This window comes from Mizuhopecten yessoensis, unplaced genomic scaffold (genome assembly GCF_002113885.1).
Source record: "Mizuhopecten yessoensis strain PY_sf001 unplaced genomic scaffold, ASM211388v2 scaffold716353, whole genome shotgun sequence".
NCBI lineage: Eukaryota > Metazoa > Mollusca > Bivalvia > Pectinida > Pectinidae > Mizuhopecten > Mizuhopecten yessoensis.
The window spans coordinates 33,931-59,432 of record NW_018480074.1 but is presented as its reverse complement, the minus strand read 5'-3'; the positions used below and the strand labels follow the sequence as shown (position 1 = coordinate 59,432).

The window sequence follows — 25,502 nt, the reverse complement described above, 5'->3', positions numbered from 1 at the left end:
CGTGCTTTAAAGAGTCACACCAACTATATTTTTTTAACCGGACTGATGTCATAAAATCCATTGATTATATATACTTTGCTCTTAAAATGCTTACAACTTTTATCTAGGTACACCGTATAAAAACAGCTCCGTCTCATCGTCGCTACTATCTGCTGCCTACAATGTGCACTTAAACTGACACACCTTCAACTGGTGACACTGATCACGATGTATCCATCCAAACCCAACCCATTTATTCATGTTATTATAATTATTCAAATAGTTTGCAATCTAACTAGTATCTGAACATAATGTATTCACCACTTACAAGCCGTTGCTTCGTCTTCATTTTTTCTCTCAAAATAGCATTAGAAACAGCCACTCTGATAGTTTAAATACTATCAACTTACGAAAAGACAATGACAGAAACAAAGAAGATACCACAAACAAAGGAAAACAGCATGAATCCCCACAAAACGGAGGTTAACTCCGATAAGAGCGAGTTTCCTGCACCACAGACAGAGATATTTGAATCGTGACAATGTCTCTTATCATTGCAAGGATTATACATCGGTCACTACAGATCTAAGTCACGATGGACACGAAAATGTTATTTTGATAAAACGACCATTTCTATACGGAGGAAAACTAATAGAAATATCTATTACCCAAGAACAATAACAAGTAAGTATTCGAGGTTTAAAGTTTTACAACTTATATCAAAATTATCAACAACAATACCTTGTTTTTGCTATTAAATAACAAAATGTTAGCATTGATAACGAATTTATTAATCCATAACTTTGAGTTAACTGACATGCCATTAAATTAATGATTGAACAACCGTACATTAGATACATACATTTTTCTATTAATTAAGTTAAATATTTCTACAATTATTTCCATAAATTTACTAACAATAAATTGTGACTGGTTTCCGGGATGTGGAGTTAATCATTTGTTATATTCTATTGTCTAAGCTTGCATTAGTGTCAATAAATTACGGTCATGCTCAGTCAATACATGCAAACAAAAGGAACTTTTGCTTGATATTTAAACCAATCACAAACTTTTTCCTAGTGAATTCAAAATTTGGAATAGTTTATTATTATGACAATATAACATTCTGATCAAAACCATATCTTTAATTCCACTCCGATTATTTACCTTCCAGTCAAAGAACGTAGGGTATCGGAGTGGAATTAAACATCTGGATTGAATCAGATTTGGAATCTGAAATAATATAAAACATCATATCAATATAACTAAGGAAAAACAATACGTCATGGCTTACCTACCCGAACAAGTGCAATAAACAATAAATACCTCGCTTTATTAGCTTACAAATACTTATTTTATTATGATTTTACGCAATAGGACATGAACTGGATGGAAGCACCAACACTCAATAATGAATAATTAATTTGTGGACGCATGATCGTCCCTTGCAGACTAAACTTTTAATGATACCTTTAAAAATGATAGCTATATGCAATGCCATTTTGACAAGGATGATTGTAACCATATCATCTTAACAAAAGCGTTGATAACGCTTCATATTTAGTATTTAAAAACAAAGACCAGTGCAGCTTTTTACTTGGCGATCATTCACATGTATACTTGACTGATATAGAGTCGGAAACACTAATGATAAATATGGCTGGAAATATCAAAGGAATGGTATGTGAGATGGAGAGTTTTCTATAATTAACCTATTGATGTATATATAAGTGTAAACGTATATATGTAAAAGATGTATGAGGAATATATATTGTAGTGAACATTTTGTATTATGAATTATATAATGCTGTTATATGAATGTCCAATACGTCATTATTTAATACATTTACTTCTCAAAACGATGTTTATATATAAATTAAGACACATTTTGTAAAACTGTTTTGACATATGAAATCTCCTAAAGGAGGAAATAAAGAATGTCTGTCTGTCTGTCTATCCGCTGGGTTTTTTTTGTTTTTTTTTAAAGAAAATGTTGAATAATTGAATTAGCAGTTCCTCAAACTAACAATGCAATGTATTAGAAGTTCCATTTTAACACAGCTTTCTGGATCTGTTCAGATTGGGTATTTAACGTCTGGAGTTTAGAGTCAAAGGTAATAAAGGTACAACTAAATCACTGAATAGTCTGTGTCAATTACCGAGGTGTATCAAATTTTGGTTTCAAGCAATTGAAGAAATAACAATGAATAACCAAAATATTACGTAGGGCAAAGTAAATGTTAAAATAATAGCATTATGCTTAACAAAGTAAGTAACAATGTAAACATGTTTATGACATAAATGTTTATGAAATCAACTCACATTCAGAAATAGCAATATAACAGTATTAATTAATTGAGCAATGAAGAGTCTAAATGCCGCTCCACTCTGGAGCACCGTTATATAGGTAGTCCTCGTCCGGATTAGGGGGAATTTCCGGGTCAATACGAAACATTTTTTCCAATCTTTTCATAGACTGGTCGTACTTCGTGTTTGCATGAAGCACAGAGTCAAACACTAATGAAGGTATCTCAATTTCGGGCGGTTTTTGGTAGGCATATATAGGACGATTGAACTCGGGATTCAAAAAGTTTGTTGCCGCTGGTAGCGGTTGGTGTTTCATCCAGCTTTCGTTCTTCCAATCGATCTTCTCGTTGTGTTTCTTCTTTGGCGCGTTCCATGCCTTCTCGTCAGCCTCGTGATTCTCCTTAGGTTTGGTCGGTGGTACAAACTTAGGCTGAAGCCGACCTAACTGTGCCCTCTTGTGCTTTATCACCTTTTTGTCCGAGGACGGTAGGCCAAGAAGGTTTCGGACGTTCTCTCTGTTCCTTTCATTACAACAAGAACACTGTAACTGACCGATGCCCTCGTACACAGGGATAATGTGGCCATAGGCCGCGTAATGGAGGTAGTCTGCCACTAGTCCATCAACCAGAGTGTGGCTATCGTTCGGGGTCATCGGCATCTCCACGGTCAGACGTGGCTTCTGTATCAACTGTGGTCTATCAACTTCATCGTCAGAATCGGCGCCCGGGAGCGGCCTGACGTGTATTCTTGGCTTACTTAGTGAGGTTGTGTTTAGAGCTGCCAGATTAGCCCTCGGTTCATTAGAAGGCGGGATAGAAGAGCCTGCCTTGACCGGTACTGAGGCGGTTGAATAGGGAACTCGGGGAGTCCGGGGAGATGCGCCAGCGAATGATTCCTCACGTATGGGAGGCAGTTTTTGGAGCCGGGTCACAGAATACTTCTGTTTTGATGCCATTGTTTCCTAATCTATCGTGCTTAGCATGTGTATAACTGTTCACTTTATATCTGAAATGATAAAGAATGTATGTACATCAGTGTTTAGAATATCGTGTATGTATACTTATGGTAGCATATATTCATGTATTAGCAAGGCTAATATGGCACATTTATATGGCTATGATTTCAACTTGTTTAAGTGACTACTGATTAGCAAATAACAGATCTAGTTCCATTGTGTTAGAATGCGATGTGCCAAAAATAGAACATTGTAATCCAAGTTCAATAATAAATACAATAGACATAAGAACATACCATGGTAAAAACGTGTTAACCAAATCGACAAAAACATAGTTACCATATCTGTGGAGTGTAAGTGGTTGGCGGTAAATAATCCCTCCACCATATACAGTCGTGTCTACAATCTTCTATACTGGACTCCATTACAGAACGATCAGGAGGCCGCCATACTTGTTTAAATAGTTGTCATGGCGCAGCGAGTGGCGTATGTATTAGTATATACGTAAAGTGTCTCAATAAACACTCGGATCCGTCCACAGAAGTCGTAAGAGTCTACAGCACAATGGTGTCTATCTGACTCAGGTAATCACTTCCCTGTATAAATAACCTCGTTAGCTTTCTATGTATTCAGGGCCCGTCTATGGGTTCAGGCACGTACCGGGCAGTATGTGGATCGATACCATTCAGGAGGCTAACCAATACACATACTGAAAACGCTTTATGTGATCATGGATAAAGGGTTTACAGGTGTAAGGAGCCGGGTATACACGCTGAATATAACACGTTTGGGCATTTTAATTAATATCCCGTTATCAATTTATCCCGATATCCAACTCAAATCATTTTATAGCTTAAATGTTTTCTTAACGGTTATGACTTTGTTAAATACTTGAAGTAAAATGTTTTCTTCGTTATTTTTGTCATATTATTATTGAATACTGAATATGTATTTGCCGAATTGAGACATGAAATAAAAAGGTAAAATATATTTTTTACATATTTAATTTGAATATGACGAAAACTGAATAAAATAATGTTTTATAAATGTGGTATTAAGTGTTTTGAGTTGTGAACATTTTACTGTCGTTATATTCTATTCGTCTATACAAAATCTACGTTTATCTGTATACAAGTCAACTGTCAAGTGAAAACTCGACAAAAGTATTGCTCATTCCATTTGTAAATAGAAAGATCACTTATAGATTAATAATGACAAGGGATTTGAATCTGGCTACAACGTACATACAGTGATTAATATCTGTATAGTATAGTAAATCCTCTTAAGGCCCCATCCGCATCAATATCTAGAACATATTTGCTAAAATCTATACAATTTATGGGAAATAAATGTCACAGAGAATTAAGGAATACATAAAAGATGAAAAAAGATGCAATAGTGAGAATCGCTTCAATTCCTTTACCAGCGAAAACTAAATCTAAAGTTTCGCATCTAATTGTAATGGGGTTTATTGCATAAAAGCGTACAACCGCCTTTGAAAATATCAAAATAGCTCCGTAGGCTATATAATTCACATCTTTCGACATTTTAAAGTAGGACGAAGAATAAACAACACATTTAGGAATCAGACATGATACTGCTTCGAACAAGCAAAGTTTGATCAATATAATCATGCTCTGGTGGGTACATGAATTACACAATTTAAAGTGCTCCCTGAATGATTTGCTATATAACACTATGATTTTCTCATATAAGGAAATAAAAGGCTTAAAAAAGTGCGAACGTCGCGCTGGCCTCCGTTTCCGAGATCAGCGGTGATCGCCTCGATATGGGTAGCCCACATATGTGACGTAACAAGTACATAACGGTCATCTTTTTTATAACATACAGCTAGGAAGTTATCAAGATCTTGATATGATGAAAATGTTTCAACAACAAGAAAAGGGAATCTGGTCACCTAACTGATGGCGCGGCCAAATTAGACATCCAAAATTTACTTAATATAGAATATAAACAGCACCACAAGGTTATTGTAAACTTACTCCAATACTGAAAAAACTTATACAATCCTCTAACTTCCAAAGGATTTATTGCGAGACTAATCAATTTAAGTAAGTGTAGTTCTTCGCTAACGTAACCTGTTGCAACGCATTGTAGAGCTCATAAGTCACATTCATACTCGATACTTTAGGGGTTACGCTCACTGTCGCTCACTACAGGAAGGGAAGGCTAGTCTGATCCTTTGATATACATCAAAAGAATATGTTCGTCGCGTCGCGGTAAAATTGACTGGCTTTGAAGTCGTGTGTAACCCCTTTGTAATCTTCAAAGGACAGATATCATCCCAGCGAATGGTCAGGGTTTTTACCCGAGACCAATCAAACAGCTGTCTTCAATCTTGCTATGACATAAACGTAACCCCTAGAGTATGNGAGCCTTCGATTTTGCTATGACATATTCCAGGGGTGCAGAGAGCGAAAGTGAGCGTAACCCTTGGTTATCGAGGATGGAGTATGCAGGATGAAGTGACATTCTGCCCAGGCCTAAAGTCCGTGAAGAAGACCAAAATGGTGATACAGAACATTGCCAATTTCGCTAAAAGAACTACATCAGGGTGCCGTATCACCAGCGTTGTTGTAGTATTTGTCAGGTAAGTCGTTGGAATACCAAAATCAGTAATGAATTATCGATGTCGATAGCGTTACTGTGACACCACTAGTGTTTCCCGTTAAAAAGTTTAATATCATTGATGTTATTATCATCTCTAGCAGTGCAATTCCTCGTTACAGCAAGCAACTCCAAAACCATTCCAGAATGAGTACAACAATAATAATACCTCCTTTGAATACAAAGATGGTTCTACAATGGCGTAAGTGCCAATGTACATGTCGTGTCAATAACTATGAAGCCGGCAGTTCGTTTAAAACGCATAACAAATAGAAACTGAAAATCAGCTTCATGTAGCGACCGATATAATGTAACTCTATTAAACCGTTTCTGTAAACGGGAACATTTAATCGTTTTTCTTCTATCACAGTGACGAGCACGCTGAATACAAGAGAAGAACAGGAATTTTTTTCAAACTTTTGAAACCAAATGTGTGACAACGGATGCGTTTTGGCGACTATGTACAAAACACTTTGATTTAGACAGTACTAATTACTTTGATTTGGATATTGGTAATGAGTTGCATTGCCGAGTTTAAATAAAGCACTTAGATTCTTGTCAGCGCTTAAGAGTTGAGACGGGTAGAGTAAATAACATGCTTTCTGTCATTTAGATAGAGCAAGAGTAGAACCGATAACTTTAAATAAAATACTTTGATGATTCGGATAACGCTTATTTCCTAGTTTAGACATTTCACGTTGATCTAGACAGCGCTTTACGACGACAAATCAAGTGATTCGCAGTAATCAAAACAGTGTTCTGACGGTATTAAATAAGTGGGGCTTGTCCGAGATTCGAGCCCTCTACTTCAGATTGTTATACCATTTGCCCAACCAAATTAGCTACCCAGCCATCGGAATAGTCCTGGCCCAATTAACTGTACTTCAGTTATTAAGGGGAGATTACTGTATATACAAAAACAACACAGTGCAATGGGATAGGGATCCTTTTAGTGGTGTAGATATGTTCTAGTTACGCTAGAAGTGACTTGAATAACAAGGGTACAATACAATAGCTTAAACCCTGCGTTTCTGTCGATCAAGGTAAAACTACATAATTATGCAAAGTAATCCTTGAGGTGACTTATCTTTCCTGTCCAACTAGATGTAGTATATTGTTTAAACCATTTCAATTCCTACCTTAAAAAAAATCGTATCCTTAAATGAGACACAAGGTCTGGGGACATTATAAAGACTAGCACATGATATGAAGATAACTACATATCAACTTATGGAGTTTGATATCATGAGCGATGGTTAGAGATCGTTCAAGGATTGATCTTTGACTTTTAAAGAAATATGATTCTGTTGCTAAAATTATATACCATATAAACTAAAATGATTTTCTATTACAGCAACGAACTGAATAAATATAATCCTAGTCCTTTCTTGGATTGTTTTATTGGAAAAAAGACGAAATATTATATCGTAATTAATATAAGTGCGTCCAAACAAATCTCTGTGTGGCAACATTTGACATCCTCAAAGTTCTATTTTGAACACAATACAGAGTTCGTGGCTGTAATAGAATATCATTTTAGTTTATATGATATATAATTTTAGCAACAGAATCATCCACTTATTACATTTATGTTCAGCTAAAAACAGAAATTGTGTAAGAGAGAAAAAACCCGGACCAGGTGGCTACCAAGCAACAGATACAACTGTAGCTGCTATTGTTACAAACCTTTTTTCCTGTGAAATACCAGTATCAGTATATCTATTATTTAGTAGGCTTTGATAATATGGATGTAAGGCAATTTAAACACTCCGTGTATATCATATTTCATATTCCCCCTCAAATAGAACTAAACAGACATGACTGACAATCTGGTCAAGTTCGGCGGGCGTGTCAATCAATTCTTCTATCTTTGTAAGTTTTCATGGATCAATTTTATTGCCATTTCAAAGGAAGATGAATAATGATAATCGACCCAGTGGTATAAAAATATATAGCAATATGAATTGACCATACAGCTCTATTCATGGCCTCTTGAAAATTTGAAATTATCCTACAGCCACAGTTTTTAGCTTTTGGTAAACTTGTCAGCAACTAACATCAAAGTGGCTATCCTTTATCACCTTACATTCCTAAATGTGTATATCTACGATTGCTTGCAGAAAGAGTTGTATACTTAACAATAAACGTACCGATTAATATATTTTGCATTCTGATTTTTTGAAAACAGAACCTATCATGGATGGGGATTATTTTCTGATGAATTAAACCATATACATGTAATGCTTATTGTAGTAATTCCTCTTGTTATGTTGACATGAGAGTTCAAAGTGGAGACCGTCCTGGAACATGACAAACTCATTATCTCCGTAGCAAGTCAATAGGAATGGTCATAACAACCTTTCAAACAAAAAAGTTTATTTGAAGACGATGTATTGATGTGAACGAAGGACCAACTGTGGGTTGTGGTAGGTATACAGTCCTTGGACAGAAATTGAACCAAATCCATTAATGCTGAAACCACATCTCATAACTCTACAAGCAGCATGCAAAGAATCTCAACCTAATAATAACGCAGTGAATGTGAGTATGAAAAACTTGGCAGCCTTTGTAATAAATAATATCACATTTAAAGCAACCCTTCCAGATCATTGGTCAACCATGACATTGAAAGTAGCAAAACTTCTCTTGCCTTGTTCTTCAAGATGACATGCGTTGAGGACACATAGGTGTACATTCCATCTATTGTGTGTGGCGGGTATTTCTGTCGTCTTTAAGTAGACAAAGGAACTGAAGGGAACCAGCTTATAACAGTAAATATTTATTGATTATGAATGACATCAGTGTTCCATTGCTTCACCGTTTGTTTTATTGTCTGTTTCATCATCACTGTCACTATCTAGTTCATTCACATCCTCTTCAGCACCCTCCTCCTCGCCCTCCTCCTCCCCTACAATACAGATACTGGTATGGTGAGGGAAGGCAACAATTATACTCTTTAGCTATAGAGGTATGTAATGGTTACACTTAACATAATCGGGACACAGATATTTTGCTAAACCAAAGAGGTAAGTAACTATGAATTGTAGACAGGTTATGTATTACAACCAGTAAGTGTTCATGACGTTTTCGATTCAGTGACTAGTATGGTACGTACCCTGCAACTTTCATCAGACAAATGACCAGTGAAGCGTATGTACACAGAGGTATAAAGTATGTACGAGTTAGCAACATGTACACTTAGCTGTTATACTTATGAGAGGCTCAAAGACTCTCGCACATCTATGACCAGGTATTAAATAGGGCTGAAACAATATGTCGTACGACGATATATCACGATGTTTTGAATAAAGTATGATACACGATACTTTTAGGCAGGGCGCAATACAGCTGCAATATTTTCCGGATTCTGTCATTTCTGAATTAAGTCTACTCATATCTGTGTCCACATGGTAAGTGACACCAAGGTCGGCATTGTGTGAAACTTTAAAGTCAAGACAATTTTGGACCAAGTCTATTTCCTGTTGTAATATTGCCATTAAAAATTTGCAACATATATTTTCTCTTTGCTTCTACTGTTACTACATGTAACGTTATATGTCTACATGAATCGTGATACATATCATATTGTCATGTTAATGTATCGTTGCATAGCCGAATAGAATTGTTAATTTGATTCGACATTTCATACATGTATAACAACTAAGTGGTCATATGCTTACGGCATATGCAGACTGACTTTGATTATATATTGCCAACTGGTATATATTTTGCACTTTTGGGTACATAAAATTAGATTTGTAATTTGTCTTACGAAGTTGACAGGGTACATACTGAACTAGTCATTGAAAACACATACTACACTTACTAGTTTTGAAAGTTGACACACAACTTTTCTACAACAACCATAGAGGTCTGACTTGTGTATAAAACAAGGCAACATTTCTGCAGCTATGAAAGGCATTGGTAACAAGGTAACACTTCTACCACAAGGAACTTTTCAAAGACGTCAATCAGTTTTACTGGCTCCGCTCCTCGTCGCCAGTAAAACTCAATTTGCGACAGTATAATCATGATATACCGCAGCAAATTTCAAAATACAGTAGGGTTATCCCCTAATTCTGGTTTTATGCCAGAGGTTGAGAAAAACATGAAATTTTAATAAATTATGCAATCAAGGATTTTCAATACTGTGTCACTAGCCCACAACATGAATGAAGGGGGTCAGAAAAGATCATTTTGGGAAAGACTGGACATATCCAGTAACTTCAGGAAAACTAGACTTTAATAGACCAAAGGTTTATTTTCCAAAATCAGTTACAACATATTTGTATCTAAATTTCAAGCGCTCTGAAATTTCGTAGTCAAGTTAATATCTTCATTTAAATTGAATCTTCATAAATTGGACTTAATATATCTATTTAACTTTCAGAACTAGATAGTAGACTACATACCTGGGCCAATCTCCTCTGTTAGTTCTTCCACGTGTTTCAAAAGATCCGGATCATCACATTTAATCTTGTCATACACCTGTAAAAGACGTAGCCATGCGAGATTACACAAAGGTAATGTACTTCACAGATGCATAATGCAACCTTCAGTTACAAAATAAACTTTTCTTTTTTTCTAGATTTGTGCTGTTACTTCTTTATACATCAGAATCATCAACTGGAATCGGAGGATTGTATATTAATTATACACCAAGCGTTATTGAACAACATGTTAAATATCAGAAAATCTCATTTTGCAGCTGAACTGATTGTTACTGCATAGTAATGTTCACAGTGACTAATGTCGATTTGTCAAAACCTACCTGTTTGTCCTGCTGTAGTTCAGTGACTAATGTCGATTTGTCAAAACATACCTGTTTTTCCTGCTGTATTTAAGTTCACAGTGACTAATGTTGATTTTCAAAACCTACCTGTTTGTCCTGCTGTAGTTCAGTGACTAATGTCGATTTGTCAAAACCTACCTGTTTTTTCTGCTGTATTTAAGTTCACAGTGACTAATGTTGATTTTCAAAACCTACCTGTTTGTCATGCTGTAGTTCACAGTGACTAATGTCGATTTGTCAAAACATACCTGTTTTTCCTACTGTATTTAAGTTCACAGTGACTAATGTTGATTTTCAAAACCTACCTGTTTGTCCTGCTGTAGTTCACAGTGACCAATGTTGATTGGTCAAAACCTAGCTGTTTGTCCTGCTGTAGTTCACAGTGGCTAATGACGATTTGTCAAGACCTACCTGTTTTTCCTGCTGTAGTTAAGTTCACAGTGACTAATGAAGATTTGTCAACACCTACCTGTTTTTCCTGCTGTAGTTAAGTTCACAGTGACTAATGAAGATTTGACAGAACCTACCTGTTTGGCTTGCTGTAGGTAGTATCGGGCATTCTCTTTGTAGTCAGGGCCCTGTAAGTAGTTGGCCCAGCCGATCATATACCAGACCTGTGGAACCTCATCATTCTCGTCCAGTAAACCTTCCAGCACATCCACAGCAGTCTAGGTGATAGATTCAGTGTGAACAAATCATTGTCTATTTTGACAGGAAACTGCTCGATTCAAATATCCTCAAATTAATCTGAATGTCTTGATAACTAAGTTTGTAAAAGTTAATCTTAACATCTTCTAGAAGCAAACCAAAACTAATCTTTACATCTGAATTCAGCTTAAAAAAGTAATCTTAGCATCGGTACGAAGCTCTGTTGTTTTTAACCAAGATCATCTATATTAGTCTTGCCGAGTTAAAAACTTTTCATTTAAACATAAACAAATGTCATTTAATTAAATAGAAATAAGTACTAGGTATATTTCATGTAGAAACCATTTTTGGAGGTGGATGGGGAATTCGATTGAGTCATGCAAGAGTAGTACTTACTTTAAGATGACAATTTTGTAATAAAAACAAATGAATTTTTGATAAATGAATAAAGAATTACCTTTCAGAACATGAATATACGATCTAAATTGGGACTTTTCAGTATCATTTAAGTGTGCATGAACATGTTCCTATGAGAATGAAGAAGGAAATACATATTACCAACCTCGTATTCTTTTACTTCAGTTAAAATTTTGGCTGCTGCTATCCTGGTATCATAACTTAGTGGTGTCAACTGGAAAAGAAACGGTTGTCCTAAAAGTCCCAAGGCACCACATAGAAAACATAATTAATGTATAGGTAGGTGTCAATCACCTGATTGTGCTGGATAGTGACGGAAAATCCATCAAAATTAGCCAAAACCCCAATTTGGTACATCTCCCACCTCGGGATCAATTTAACCCCTCACAAAAACCTGCAAAATCACAAACTTCACAATGTTTTGAAAGCCCAAAGTTTGACCCTTGTTTAATATTACAACAGATGCCAATAAGCTGTGAAAATGTGTGAGTTCAGCTAACAACCTGTTCTATTGTTTCCACCCTGATAAATAATGTGTTGTAATAAATACATCATAACCGAGTTGGATATTCACAGTTATCTCCCTTCAATTGAATGACAAAATATTTATAAAAAATCCTAAATACAATTTCCAAATTACTTTTCAAGGTGATTTCTTTTTTTCACAATTAATATTATTGAGAACAACTGAATTTGCCTGTGTACAATCAATTCAACAACAAACTTTGCAATACCAACATGTTCTCTTAATATTCCCCCAGGATTTGCTACAACAGCGATGTTGTATAACAATTGTGTTAATTCAAAACAAAGTTTCTTCTTACATCCAAAGTGAAGTAATATACAGTATCAATGATTACCTCTAGTGGGTTAAACTCCTCGTCTGGCACTTCCCCTTTATCAGCTGCTTTGTACTTTGGTAACCATAACGATACACTTTTCTTTATCATCTCCGTAGCCATCTAAAACATTGCAATATTCAGACTTCAGCAATGATAAGTTTTTTAAAAGATTATATAACAAGAGGCCCAAGCGGTCACCTGAGTTATATCACAGGTACTGGCAGCTCAATTTCATTGTCGAGATGTGATGTGGAAATCAGCATGTAAACTATGTTAAATTCAATAATTGTAATGTCATCAAAGGATAAGAATTTTAAAATATTGGTAAATTTTCCCTTTGGGGCCCCGCCCTAGCCCCTGGGGATGGGGCAGGAATCCCAATTTTACAATGTGATACCCTCATCCACCAAAGACCATTCTGACCAAGTTTGAATCATTTTCTGCTGAAAATGGATAAAATATACCCAAAAATTTCCCTATATAAACTATAGCAAACTAAACCCCCTCCCCAAGGGAGAACGGATGGATGGGGGGTCCTGAAATTGACAATTTCAATAAAGCCATTCCCTATAGTAAACTTGACTCCCTCCCCAAGGGAGAAGGGATGGCCTGGGGGTCCTGAAATTTACATGATCTTTCCATTCATGCAGAGAAAATGACTGTAGTACCTCCGAGTCTTAAGAAGAAGATTTTTGAAATATTGGTTAATTTTCCCTTTTGGTCCCCAGGACGTGGGGTAGGAATCCCAATTTTACAATATTGTAGCCTCATCTAACAAGGATTATTCTGACCAAGTTTGAAAAAATTCCATGCTCTGATTCTTGAGAAGAAATCGAAAATGTAAAAAGTTTATGGACAACGGACGACGCCGGACGGAAAGTGATCAAAAGAAGTCACTTGAGCAAAGCTCAGGTGACCTAAAAACCAGTAAGGTTTTGTTTACTTCCTCCATAAATACCAATTCTAAGAGATGAAATCTCTGATAAATGTTAACAAAAATAACAGACTTGGATAATATGAATGTTGATTTCTATAGAAACATAAGAGAAAATGAAATCTTCACATTCTATTTACAGTTCAATATATGAAGTATACTCCCTCTCCTGCTCATCGCAAATTAGCAACTGCACAATGATAAGGGAGTATGTAATGAAACGAAAAACCCACGTCACTCTCTCAAGAGAACTAAACATACTGTGGTGGATATTAAGAATACCTACTTCCTCATTTTCTTTAGAGAGGTGATAGCTGGCCATCATCTGATAGGCCTCAGCATTATCACCGTCTATCGCCAGTGCTTGATTTATGTTATGTTCACATTTCTTGTCTGCATCCTCCTCCATACTACAATTTTAAATATGAAAAGTTAAGAAACAATCAAAAGTTTCAATGATAAAAAGAGCAAGTCTTTGGAGATGACGGCGAGCTAAGCAGGGAACTAAACTTTCTTTCAATAATAAATAATGGTGTTGTCATATTTTTTTTATTTTTTCATGGCAATACTAGACCACCTGATGCGGTGTCTTCCATCGGCACCCACATTTAAAAGTTTACCATCACAACACCAGGGACCAGTCATCAAACCGTTCTCACGCTCAAACTCAGATTTTGTGCTCAAGCCCCATTTAATGTTACTATGATAAATTAATAAAAAAATCACCTGTCAATTTTGCAAGAACTTTACCAAGACTTACGGCCAGACACCATTTTGAGTATTTACACCTGACCTTTTGATCGTGTCACATGATGTAAGTGTATTACAAGAAAGTTGGTTTGTGCGCAGAATCCGCGCCTGAGCATGAGAACTGTTTCATGAATACAGGTCCAGTATAGTTCTGACTGGGCTGATGTGAATTTTGCTCCCCTGTGACAATATGTGAACACTTACCAACAGTCTGTCATGTAGAGTTCAGCCAGGGACAGGTAAGCATTGCAGATCTCCTCACAGGAGACCCCCTCTCGTGGTCCACCCCCGCAGGCGGCTGCCAACTATTAACATCCAATTACACTTTAGTAAAATAAATTTCAACAAAGATTGGACATCACTGATATATGAGAAATGGCTTTCTTTTAAAATACAGATGTTTTTGCGTTAATATCTTGTTTGCAGGAAATCACAAGAGGTCTTTATTCTCCAAATACAATTTTCTATTTTATTTATAGCGTTCTAAATCTTATCTACTGAATAATTCCAACTTTAAATGAATACAAAAACTAATGAATATGAGAAGATATCTTTTCCACTGCATACCTCTGATGCTTGCTTTGCTTCATGTTCCTTCATCATCAATTCTATCCCCTTCTGAAAGCATTGAACAGCCTGAGCACCTTCAAACAACTGCCCCAGGTACATGTACTTGGAGTGGCCTTGGTTTGGACAGACCTCCACAGCTCGGCCAAAACACTGCAAGGGTAGTGGAATGAAACAAAAATAAAGCTTAAGAACAAAAATTACCATTATTAATAAGCTGGAATTCTTCAAAACCAACAGATCTAGATAGAATAACACATCAAGGGAAATAACCTGGTATTGCAAGCAGCAAAAGGCAGAATATGTACCTCGTACTGAAATTCAAACAAAAGGAAGTATTGTTTCTCTGTTTTTTCTACATAAAGGGAATGCATAAAAAATTATGTACATGTCAATCCAATAAGGTCATATCCTTATTTCTACAGTGGACTCGGTCTAAACTGAATGCCACTTGGACAATATTACTGAAGTATCATAGTTAAAGAAGAATTTAGAGCCAGGACAGAGTAGTTTGGCTTGCTTAGACAAAACAGTCTGGTTTACACAGAGTTGACGGCACTGTATAATACTCTCTATATTTAGAATACCTTTATTTCAATTTACTGAAATACTCTATGTATTACAAATATCCTCATTCACTATTATACTCTACATATTCAGAGTATCCTACTTTACTACAATACTCCATGTATCAAAACTAAAGAGTATCCTAAGTAACTTTAATTACATATTAAGAATACATGTAATCCAAATTAATATAATGCTCTACATATTAAGAGCATTGCAAATTATGTTGTCAATAATGGTCTGACTTTAATTAGACCAAACATGTACTGAAATACAGAAAAAGTAATCTGCAAGTGACAAACTGATTAAAATCTACTGTGGAATTGTGGAGAAACCAGAAGCTTGTCACACAAATATTCAGTTCCACATCTGTCAGTATCCATACCTGTTTGGCTGCCTCCTGATTTCCAAGCTCTAAGAGAAGGGATCCAGTTGTTTCCAGAGCCAGAATGCTATCAGGCTCCATCTCCAAAGCCCTCTGACAGAATTTCTGGGCAAGTTCATATTCAAATCTGTCTATACAATCTTCTGCCTGTGTATGGAAAACATAGCACTAATGACTTATTATCATTAGCTTGTGAATATTTCAACTGGATGTACACATGATCATGTATATCATAAACACGACTGTATAAAAAAATGGACTTGATTACTATTCAACCAATGATAATCAGTATGGACAGATGAAAATTTAAGGTATATCATCCGATAGCCATGAGTTATGGGTCAAAGAAGTAATTTCAATGGTAACTTCCCTTTAACTCTGGATAAAACTTGTTGGATAATATCTGATGTCCCATAGAAATGGACTCATTACGCTCTACATAATGTATGTATATAAAGAACGTATCAGTGATAGCCACAACGTTATCTAGCGATGAGAAAACATATTATGTCAGAGACTTTTTCGATCCTCACATGTTCAGCCTAAATCCCCTCTAACAGAATCATGAACAAATGTCTGTTTCGTCACTGACATATAGCAAAAGGACCTGTTCGTTTATGCGGAACAATTGGTTTGTTTAAATGTAATAATTTCGGTATTAATCCTGGCTGACCTGCAAATGTTTATGCAGGCCTTGCAAGGCTTTGTCAAGGCTCGCCTGAAAGTGCCATCAGATTACTATGTCCGACATTATTTAATAAACCAACAACTGTGGTCCCACCAGTTGAACCATTTAAACGAAAACGGCCCTAGTGTTTCTCAGCAGTAAAGAGCAAATTGTCTCCCTTTACTCTATTTGTTCACCATTTCATGCCATGTTACATTATATTTGCAACTAAATATTTAGGTCCTAAATTATTCCTTTGAATGTGTCAAAACCCTGCTGAATTAATCACATCATTCTTTATTTAAACCAGTTCTGATCTCTGTATTGTATGTTGCACCAAGAAAGAGCAGAGGCACATTTTATTCCTGAAATTTATAGACTAACATTAAAACAAGCATTACAGTATCCAATCCACACTAGATAGCAGCTATCAAAACTTACATAAAGGTTTAGTAAACTACTTTAAAATTTTCATGAGTTAATCTCTGATGTAAAAAGTTCATTTACTTCTCATATAACTCAATTTGAGTTACCAGTAGCCAGTGATAAATGTCATTCTATAGCAACAATCTACCTTCTCCAAAAGCTGCTCAACACTGTATTTTGGGGATTTGCCTTTCGATTCAAGAGCCACTTCCCTCTTTGCTTGTTGTATCCGTCTCCTCCTTTCCACTAGAATGAAAACAAGAGCATATTCAATAACTTTCCTGGTACAGTCAGACACTTTTTTCTCTAACATATTTAACAATACAAACATACACCAGATACACAATGATTTGTCAAAGCTACTGAATTCAGATTTTTTCTTGTTCGTTTTAACTGGCAATTTAATCAAATAATTTTTCAATTTCATATTCAAAACACAGTACAATATGGTGTGTCTAAGGGAAACTAACACTGATAGGAATTTATAAATTTCTGAAGAAGAGTAGAACTGGACATTACATCTTAAATTTTAATATATTCATTATTGGATGACATTGAATGATATACATTGAAATGCTTAGTACAAAGTACGAAAGATGGACAATTTGTATTTTAAAAACCTCCTATATGAACGTAAAATTTATTCTCCTTTCACAGGCATGGTCTCCTTTTCCTTCAAAAACACACACCATTTCCGAACTTCAAAATTTTTGCAGTCTTAGACCAACTTTTTCCATATTCATGAGACTGACGTCAGTCACATGCCGAAACATGTGGGGTTGATTGGCATGTTATTTTAGACAAAAGAATGGCTTCACTTTTAGCCAATCAAACCACAGGATTCAACTAGAAATGTTTTTCTTACATCAAGAGCTTTCCCCCTGTATAATATCATGATTGGGATGGCATTTTTACTGAAAGATGATCTAAACACCTAAAACTTGTACAATTACCCGGAACACCTTAGTTTAGGTCCAACTATAGCTCTAACAAATTCTCAATTCCCTGTGTGTCAGACAATTCATTGATGTTAATTAAAAGTATGACCTGTCTTATGACACTGGTCCGAGATACACTACATGTACTAGTACTTTTAACATCCACCGACAGTGGTTCGTTACAAATGTCTGAAATACACATGCTATACTGTTATGGGTCACAGCACACATAAAATGTTTGTGTGCTGTGAACCATATCAGTATAGCATATGTGTATTACAGACATTTGTAGCGAACCCCTGTGATCCACCAGTTATATTTAGGCTGTGACTTGATTACATTTTGCCAACAAACTGTACAGTTCAATATGCATCCTTTGAACAGTAAAATATCAGCCATACATTGTAACTATAAAGAGTCAGTGAACAGGTGACTGGTACCAGCCTACTGATACTGAACAGCTTAAGACATAGCCCGACTTTCTCCGGCCCTGACTCCAGACATAGACATTTTGACAGATAGATTGGTAAATGTCTGGTGTGTGGTGCAAGAGAGAACTCAGGCTACTGCAGACAGTGAAAGTCGTCTGCTTGTTTTCAAATTACCCAGAGATCCTTCCACACTTTTCTTGAATTTACGTTTGCCCATATTTCCTATTTCAGCTTTGATGATTTAGAGTTTGAACATAAAATTGAAAGATTAAAGAATAACAACAATTATAAACATTAGCCCGACGGGCTCTTCACACATGTGGGAATCGATGCGCTCAGGCGCTTGTAATTGGAATAACATCGTCACAAGAGTGCTTGATAATTGTAACATAAAAACCAAATGACGGAACGACTTCGAAGAAATTCCGCCTTTTACAATAACCGTATAAAATAGGTGACATTCTTGCTATTTCAAAGTACATAGTTATTGGAACAGTGGAATTATATATATCAGTTCAGCAATTAACTTAGATCAACAGATATTACTTAAACCAGAGACGTATATATTAATATAAACGTCTCTGCTTAAACGTTAAGATTTCAAAGTAAACGAAGAAATAGGGGTTTTTTTCTGATACAATTGAGTGATCCTTTGCTTGTAAATTGCATACTATATCTCAGAAAATACTCATGTTCTCTATCTTTCTTCAATCTGTTTTCTTTGCAGTTTGTTCTTCTTTCTTTATCTCTGTCTTTGCAAACGACACATATTGATATATGGATGATTGCAAATATTTGAGTAAATGAAGTAAAGAAACAGCATGCATGTCATTGCAGGAATACACTTGTGTAAATATTAACTATAAGAGTGTTACTTACAACATGTATGCCTATAATTTATCATTATGTTTTTGTAATATATCTCCACACACTTCTTGCATTCCTGGAATACAGTGAATTCGAAGACTCTGTACGCAGCTCATTACGGATGATACAAGTAGACGAGTTTAATCCTTTGATGTACATCACAATAATTGTGCGGTGGTGTACCGGTAAAATTGAATGGCTTTAGTGTCGCTCTTCTGTACTATTTAAAAGACCGGTATCAGTCTAGCGATTGATTTTTTTTTACCTGAAATCAATCAAACAGCTTTGTCACGACAAATTCCAGAGAACGTAAGCGAGCGTAACACCTGGAGTTTCGAAGATAGGGTGGTGATTAGACTGGCCCCCGTCTCTAGAATATTGAATTATTAAGAAAAAAGTTTAACTAAAAAAATGTTGATCACTTGGATGCCTGATTCTAAGTTCTAAACTAGGGGGAGATAAGCTAGTAGTAAAATGCAGCCGAGAAATTCTCCATAAAAACTGAGGGGCTGGTAGCCAGTCGAGGTGGTGATATTTGGCCAGTAGCATACTTAGACAAAGAACTATCAATTGTGTTCAAGTGAATGACCAGGATCCACTTTCAAGGTCACAGGGACAAAATGTGTTTAAAATCTTTAAAGGATAGCTTCTTCATTTGGCCAGTAGCATTTTGGGATGAAGGAGTACCAGGTTTTGTTATTTAATGACATTCACCCATTATAAAGGTCACATGAGTCAAATGTGTATACACTTTTGACCCCTGTGACCTTTATAACGGATGAAGGTTCATTGTAAGTTATTTGCCAGGTTTCAGGTATAGGCTGATACATGTCCTTTGAACATTACTACTTCAACTATGAGGCCTGGTAATTTTACCGTTACGCTGCCGGTCTTTATCAAAGATTCCAGAGTAGTCCCCTTTTATCATCCACAAAGACTCGCGTAAAGACCTTTCGATTTTGTCATGACATATTAGCGCATCGAGAGCTGAACACTGGGGTTTCAAGGATATCACAACCAAAATGTGTAGTTGGTCGAAACAGTAAGGTATAATAATCTGAAGACCCCGTAGTTCGAATTAAAAGGCCCGGTATTCCGAAGATCCGGTTGTCAAAAGGGAAAACAGTCTATGCCATACTCCACAGGCCCAATGATCTAACAGCCAAAAAGTACGATAGTCCGAAATAAAAACCCGAAAAGATCCGGCGCCCGCCGATAGTTTGAGATACATACATAACGAAAACATAAACATAACCAATATCAAAACAACAAAATGGAAACATAAACAATTAAAATCAATGTTGTTTAGGTTTTCGTGTCAGTAATGATTTCGTGTTAGGTTTTGATATTGATTGTGTTTTCATGTTTAAGTTTTTATATTTTGAAGATGGACTCTTTAGACTCTCAGACCGAGTTTTCGGTCAACTAAGTCTTTGAACTATGGGGCCTTCTGAATATCGGCCGGACTTATTTACTTTCGGACTATCTTAACTTATGGTGGGTTTTTTCTGACTATCAGGACTGTTTCGCCACACTGAGCCAGCTATCTTGTGACACTGTGAAATTTAGGGAATCGTCGGTCATTTATATGTCTGTATTTTTTAATAATGTTTCATTTCTTGTTTGACACCGTTAGGCTAAGCACATCATATTAGTATATATTCGTTTATAACTTACGCATTTAAGAATTTCGGGTATGGTAGATAACTATAAATGTGCATGACCGCCGAGATGCCCAGAAAATATAAAGTAAAATTGTTAAAACTTGTTATACTGCCACTATTTTTCCGGAATTTGTTTGCGTTATAAGTAGGCTAGATGATACATTGACTGTACTTTTCCTTTCAACACCTTTCATAGGAACTTACATACTCTTTTTGACGTTTTGAAGATTTTCGACGATCAAGCGCAACTTAAATAAGAGATTGATAACTTCTATTAGATTCCATTACTTGTCCGCTAAAACTAACCAAAATCACAGCCTTCGAAATTCTGATCGGTACTATAGGCTACCGATCAGAATTTTAAGACCAACATTATGGTCAGTTTTAGCTGGGTAATCCATTAAGTGTGATGTAATTTACGATAAGCCAATAGATGTATTGTTTATATTAAGTAAAAATCTATGTTTTAAACCGATAGCTATCTGACAAAAATGGTTTTGGAAGTGAAAGAAGGAAATTGAAGATTTTTTTTGTACAGTCCATTAACATCCTCTTGTCCATGACTGACATTTCCATTGCAGCTTACTTCCTTCTGACAGTTCAGATTTTAGTGATTTCTAACTAATAGATATTGCACGAAATAAAGCATTAATTACCATTCCATCTAAATATGATAACTTAAATCTGGAATCATGCATTATCGATAGGGTACGAACATCACAATTGAATGGTACGACCATCTACAAACAATTACGTACATCAATGACATTTTCATTCCGAGTTATATGCCATGTGATTGCGTTGTTATATCGCAGAGAGCTCTAGTTAGGGCATACGTGACGCTAGATATGTTATTTTGGTGTGAAAATAACATCCCAAACGCGACAGAAAACCGCCATCTATATATGGATGTATAGATATAGCTGTTCACGCACAAGATCAGTCATGTGATCAATATAATCCAATCAAATACGCTGTTATATAGATGACGTTTAATAGTAAGTCGTTGACATATGACCTCTTGAGCTCAATACTGTTATCTTTGGCACCACTGTCTATAGTGCAGGTATTCTACAGCTCGACGTTGGACGTAAACCAACTGCAATAATGTTATCTGTATTTCTATTCATATCACTATTTTTCCTGTTTTGTCCAAAAGGCGGAAATGGTCAAAACATAATCTGCATGATGGTGCATTGCGCGGATGAGTCTAAAAACTGCATGTTAGATCCAGACTGTCGGTCGGCGCTCGCGTGCATCACGGGCTGTGGAACGAAAAACCAGACATGTATGTTTGACTGTTTGTACTCGTACGAGGATGACGTGTTCGACACCTTCATGAAGTGTGCTTTTACGGAATATAAATGCATTACTATGGTTTCGCCAGATCCCGACTTCCGATGCACTCCCCCACATCTGCCTTTAAAAACTTTGTCCCGACAACAACTGAAAGGTTCATGGTACATCGTTATGGGACTGAACCCTAATTTTGACTGTTTTGACTGCCAAGTTACAACCTTTAGCCTTTCGAACACTTCCAACACTATATCTGTGAACGAGCGTTTTGAAGTTCACACAATTGACGGCAAGCTGAAGCACAAATTAGTTAACGAGACTGCCGTGCAAAACAACGCATCGTTTCAAGGACTACTGGAGTACAAAAGCATGCAGATGGGACACGAGACCACTACTGACTGGAGAATCCTGTACCAGGACCCTAAATTGAGCTATATGATTGGCTACTACTGCGGCCATGTGGCAACCGACTGGTACTACGAAGGGGCTGTCGTCTTCTCTCGGATACCGCAGCTGAGTAGCGAAATTCTGACGGAGGTCAAAGGTCAATTGACATCCCTCGGTCTACCAGTCAACAAGTTTTGTTCTCCGAAGACGTCAAATTGTTTTTAGTTATTAATTATCACAACTTGGTGAATACAGACTCAAAAACTATTGACAATTTGTGTTTGTTCATTACGAAAGATGTACGTGAATATCTACGTACACGTGGATGATACCTGGCGCACGCCGGTTAGTATTCAAATTATCGTTATATAAGGTGTGACCGAATACAGTAGTTTCATAGTTTGGCAAGAGCTATTTTTTAACATCATTTATCAAGAGATTTTCTTGCACATGCTACCAAATTCTAAAAACTATTTCATAGAGAATAACCTAAATGTCTTACAGCGGTCTAAACCAAGCCACAAAACATGCTTCACAGCAACACGAGTCGCCGAAATGGAAACGATGTTATAAATGTTTGGTCTTGTATAATATCATATCTCAACACGAAGACACTGTACATGAAATATCGTTATCATCGTTGAGCCCTGCGAGAACTTGAAGTGGTAGGTGGAGCTTCCGAAATGTGGGGTCTAAATAAAGTATTCAGTAAGGAATCGTTTGTTGGACTTCATAAAGGCTTGAATAGTTTCCAATAGCACATAATTATGTTAAGATACTCTGTGGTTTAAGGGAATAACACACGAACAACCTTATTATGAAAAAGCCAGATTTAATGGTTTGATGTTTCATTCAATTATTCGGCCTAACCAAAAGCAGTTATTATTCAAATAATTGCACGTGAACGCTTTGAATTCCTCACCACAGGCGCTTGCTATTTATGCTGACAATATGTAAATGCTAAACATAGCAACTTAACCTGGAAGCAGATAGCATTCTCAAACCATAGAAACACAGCTAATGGAACTGACAGTCAATAAAATAGAAGGTGAAAGAAGACACTTTAGCATCGAACACAGAGGAAGACAGATGAAATCTGTACAGAGAATGCCTTTTTTATTCAGACTGCCTCCCTGTCAGTCGCTCTAAGGTGGCCTGTTGAAAAACCCACTGGAAACTTTTTCTGTCAGGAGCACTGTGCACTGGGACTTCTATAAGTCAGGGTCAGCATGACGTTTTCTTCAAGTTCCTGAATGATTTCGGTTCAGAACATACTCCCGATGTCTTATCTAGGATACTTCCTCCCTTTAGACTTATGTCATACGCTTATTTGACCTTATATGAAATTTAGGAAAAGCACCATTGGTGCCGCTCTCAATTTTGACGTGCTCGTGACGAATTGCGCCCAGATGTAAATTCTCATAGTACTTTTCTCATTCGTGTTTATGGCTACAGTGAAGACGTTTCTTTAATCGTGCTAGTTTCGATAAATTTGCCTTTTATATGCTGAAGTGAGATCACGTTTTCGGTTAACTAAATATTCGGACTATATAGGGCTTTCAGAAATTTACTTTCGAACTATCTAATGGTGTGTTTTTTTCTGACTATCAGACGCCAGACTGAACCAACTCACCTATCTCTCATTTAGTTTGTGGTAGTTTATGATACGCCAATATGTATCTTTTGTATATTATATTATTTCGATAAATTTGCTTTTAATATGCTAAAGTGAGATAAGGTCACGTTTTCCAATACGCTTTTGTACATACTATAAAACTACCTGTGCCAAAATATGGACAATTATTAAAACAGTTAATTCATTGTAAAACAATAATGTTCACGATGCATTGATACAACACCCATATGGCTGCTTATATTTGACAGGACATTTTAAGGTTTTGAGCGTTGTAGACGCTTGTTATTCAAGGATCGTGATAGTGTAACCTGGTCTTAGTCCTCTGTCTATATTTGAGAGATTTCTTGAAAGTACACACATGTAAAACCGTAAGACAATGTGCATTCAATTATCGCTATACCGCCATAGATGTTGCACAAACTTGGTAATTATCATGTATTTCCTTATCTTTCAGTTTACCGAGACGAAGTTCTGTGATATTGTTCACACCGTATCTCAACACTTCGATGTCAAGGACACAATCCAAATATATAGGTTATCATCCGTTTGCCATTTCTTCTGAAGACGTCGGTCAGCACACGAACTTTGGTTGGAAGGCTTATTAATAAGTACGGTGAAATAAATCGATAAAAGTGCAAAATATGGAAACCATGCCAAGACACAAGAAAAGTTTCTGGTAAAATTCCACTCAGCCATCTCCTGCAATAGTTCTGAATTATAACATTGTGTTATTTTTAACATTATATGAAGGTTAACTTAAATCATAGTCACAGAATAATGTGTTATAAGTGTATATCTTGAAAAGAAAACTCCAAACACCATGTACAAAAAAATTAAGGACAATCTAACCGGAAATGTTGGAACTTTGAAGACATCAAACATGAATTTGAATCAACGTGCCCTGGATAACCTAGTCAGTCAGAAAAGCCACAAGAGTGAGAAACAAACCAACGAGTAGAAATTATTCTGCGTCTCTAAGGGGACATCGACAGAAACAAAATCCCCCCTATCCCCATTGCAATACTTTGCATAGTATTGCAAGAAGATCTCTAGTCTTCCTTTTTTCTCCTACCTACTCTGACTTTTCGGTGGTATGATTTGGGCTTCCGTTTTCATATGGCTTTAGCTGTTACGAAGATTTAACAGATCAAGAAAAGAAAACCATCAATGTTGTATAAATTACAACTCTTAGTCACTTTAAGCTAATGTCGGTTAACCAGTAAAACTAGAGCGAACTATGAACGAAGTCAGGATTTACATGAAGATCCTTGAAACATCACCATGAACGTAAGACCCGGGTCCGTATTCATGAAACCGTTCTCATGCTCAAGCATGTTTTTTGTACTCAAGTCTAATTTCTTGTTCCGGCTATAAATTAATAACAAAATCTTTTTTTGTCAATGATTTGGAAAATAATTT

The 25,502-nt window shown here is 36.3% G+C and overlaps 3 protein-coding genes across 3 annotated transcripts; 1 reads left to right on the top strand and 2 right to left on the bottom strand.

Moving 5' to 3' along the window:
- Positions 1-1,907: 1,907 nt before the first annotated feature.
- LOC110443611 lies at positions 1,908-4,112 on the bottom strand. Its single transcript, XM_021487926.1, has 2 exons — positions 3,581-4,112; positions 1,908-3,291 (listed from the first exon to the last, which is right to left on the bottom strand). The coding sequence occupies exon 2, from the start codon at positions 3,239-3,241 to the stop codon at positions 2,351-2,353; it is 891 nt and encodes a 296-aa protein (XP_021343601.1). The 5' UTR covers positions 3,242-3,291; positions 3,581-4,112; the 3' UTR covers positions 1,908-2,350.
- A 4,523-nt stretch (positions 4,113-8,635) lies between these two features.
- Positions 8,636-18,587, bottom strand: LOC110443618 (probable assembly chaperone of rpl4). The gene is made up of 11 exons (XM_021487951.1): positions 18,408-18,587; positions 17,013-17,110; positions 15,772-15,918; positions 14,820-14,972; positions 14,457-14,557; positions 13,789-13,912; positions 12,587-12,688; positions 11,872-11,940; positions 11,189-11,329; positions 10,282-10,357; positions 8,636-8,777 (listed from the first exon to the last, which is right to left on the bottom strand). Exons 1-11 carry the CDS (start codon positions 18,448-18,450, stop codon positions 8,668-8,670), a joined length of 1,164 nt encoding a protein of 387 aa, XP_021343626.1. The 5' UTR covers positions 18,451-18,587; the 3' UTR covers positions 8,636-8,667.
- A 3,365-nt stretch (positions 18,588-21,952) lies between these two features.
- LOC110443578 (violaxanthin de-epoxidase, chloroplastic-like) lies at positions 21,953-22,672 on the top strand. The gene has a single exon (XM_021487869.1). It carries the CDS (start codon positions 21,953-21,955, stop codon positions 22,670-22,672), a length of 720 nt encoding a protein of 239 aa, XP_021343544.1.
- The last annotated feature ends 2,830 nt before the right edge of the window (positions 22,673-25,502 follow it).

Bases quoted from the DNA above. Each gene is read 5' to 3' on its own strand.
- LOC110443611 (XM_021487926.1), bottom strand. From the start codon at position 3,241: ATGGCATCAAAACAGAAGTATTCTGTGACCCGGCTCCAAAAACTGCCT.
- LOC110443618 (XM_021487951.1), bottom strand. From the start codon at position 18,450: ATGGGCAAACGTAAATTCAAGAAAAGTGTGGAAGGATCTCTGG. The intron at 11,941-12,586 runs GTAATCATTGAT...TTTCTTTTCCAG, and splicing joins AGGAGTTTAACCCACTAGAG to TTGACACCACTAAGTTATGA. The intron at 10,358-11,188 runs GTAGGTTCTGTC...CGTCTTTTACAG, and splicing joins ACCTACAGCAAGCCAAACAG to GTGTATGACAAGATTAAATG.
- LOC110443578 (XM_021487869.1), top strand. From the start codon at position 21,953: ATGGTGCATTGCGCGGATGAGTCTAAAAACTGCATGTTAGATCCAGAC.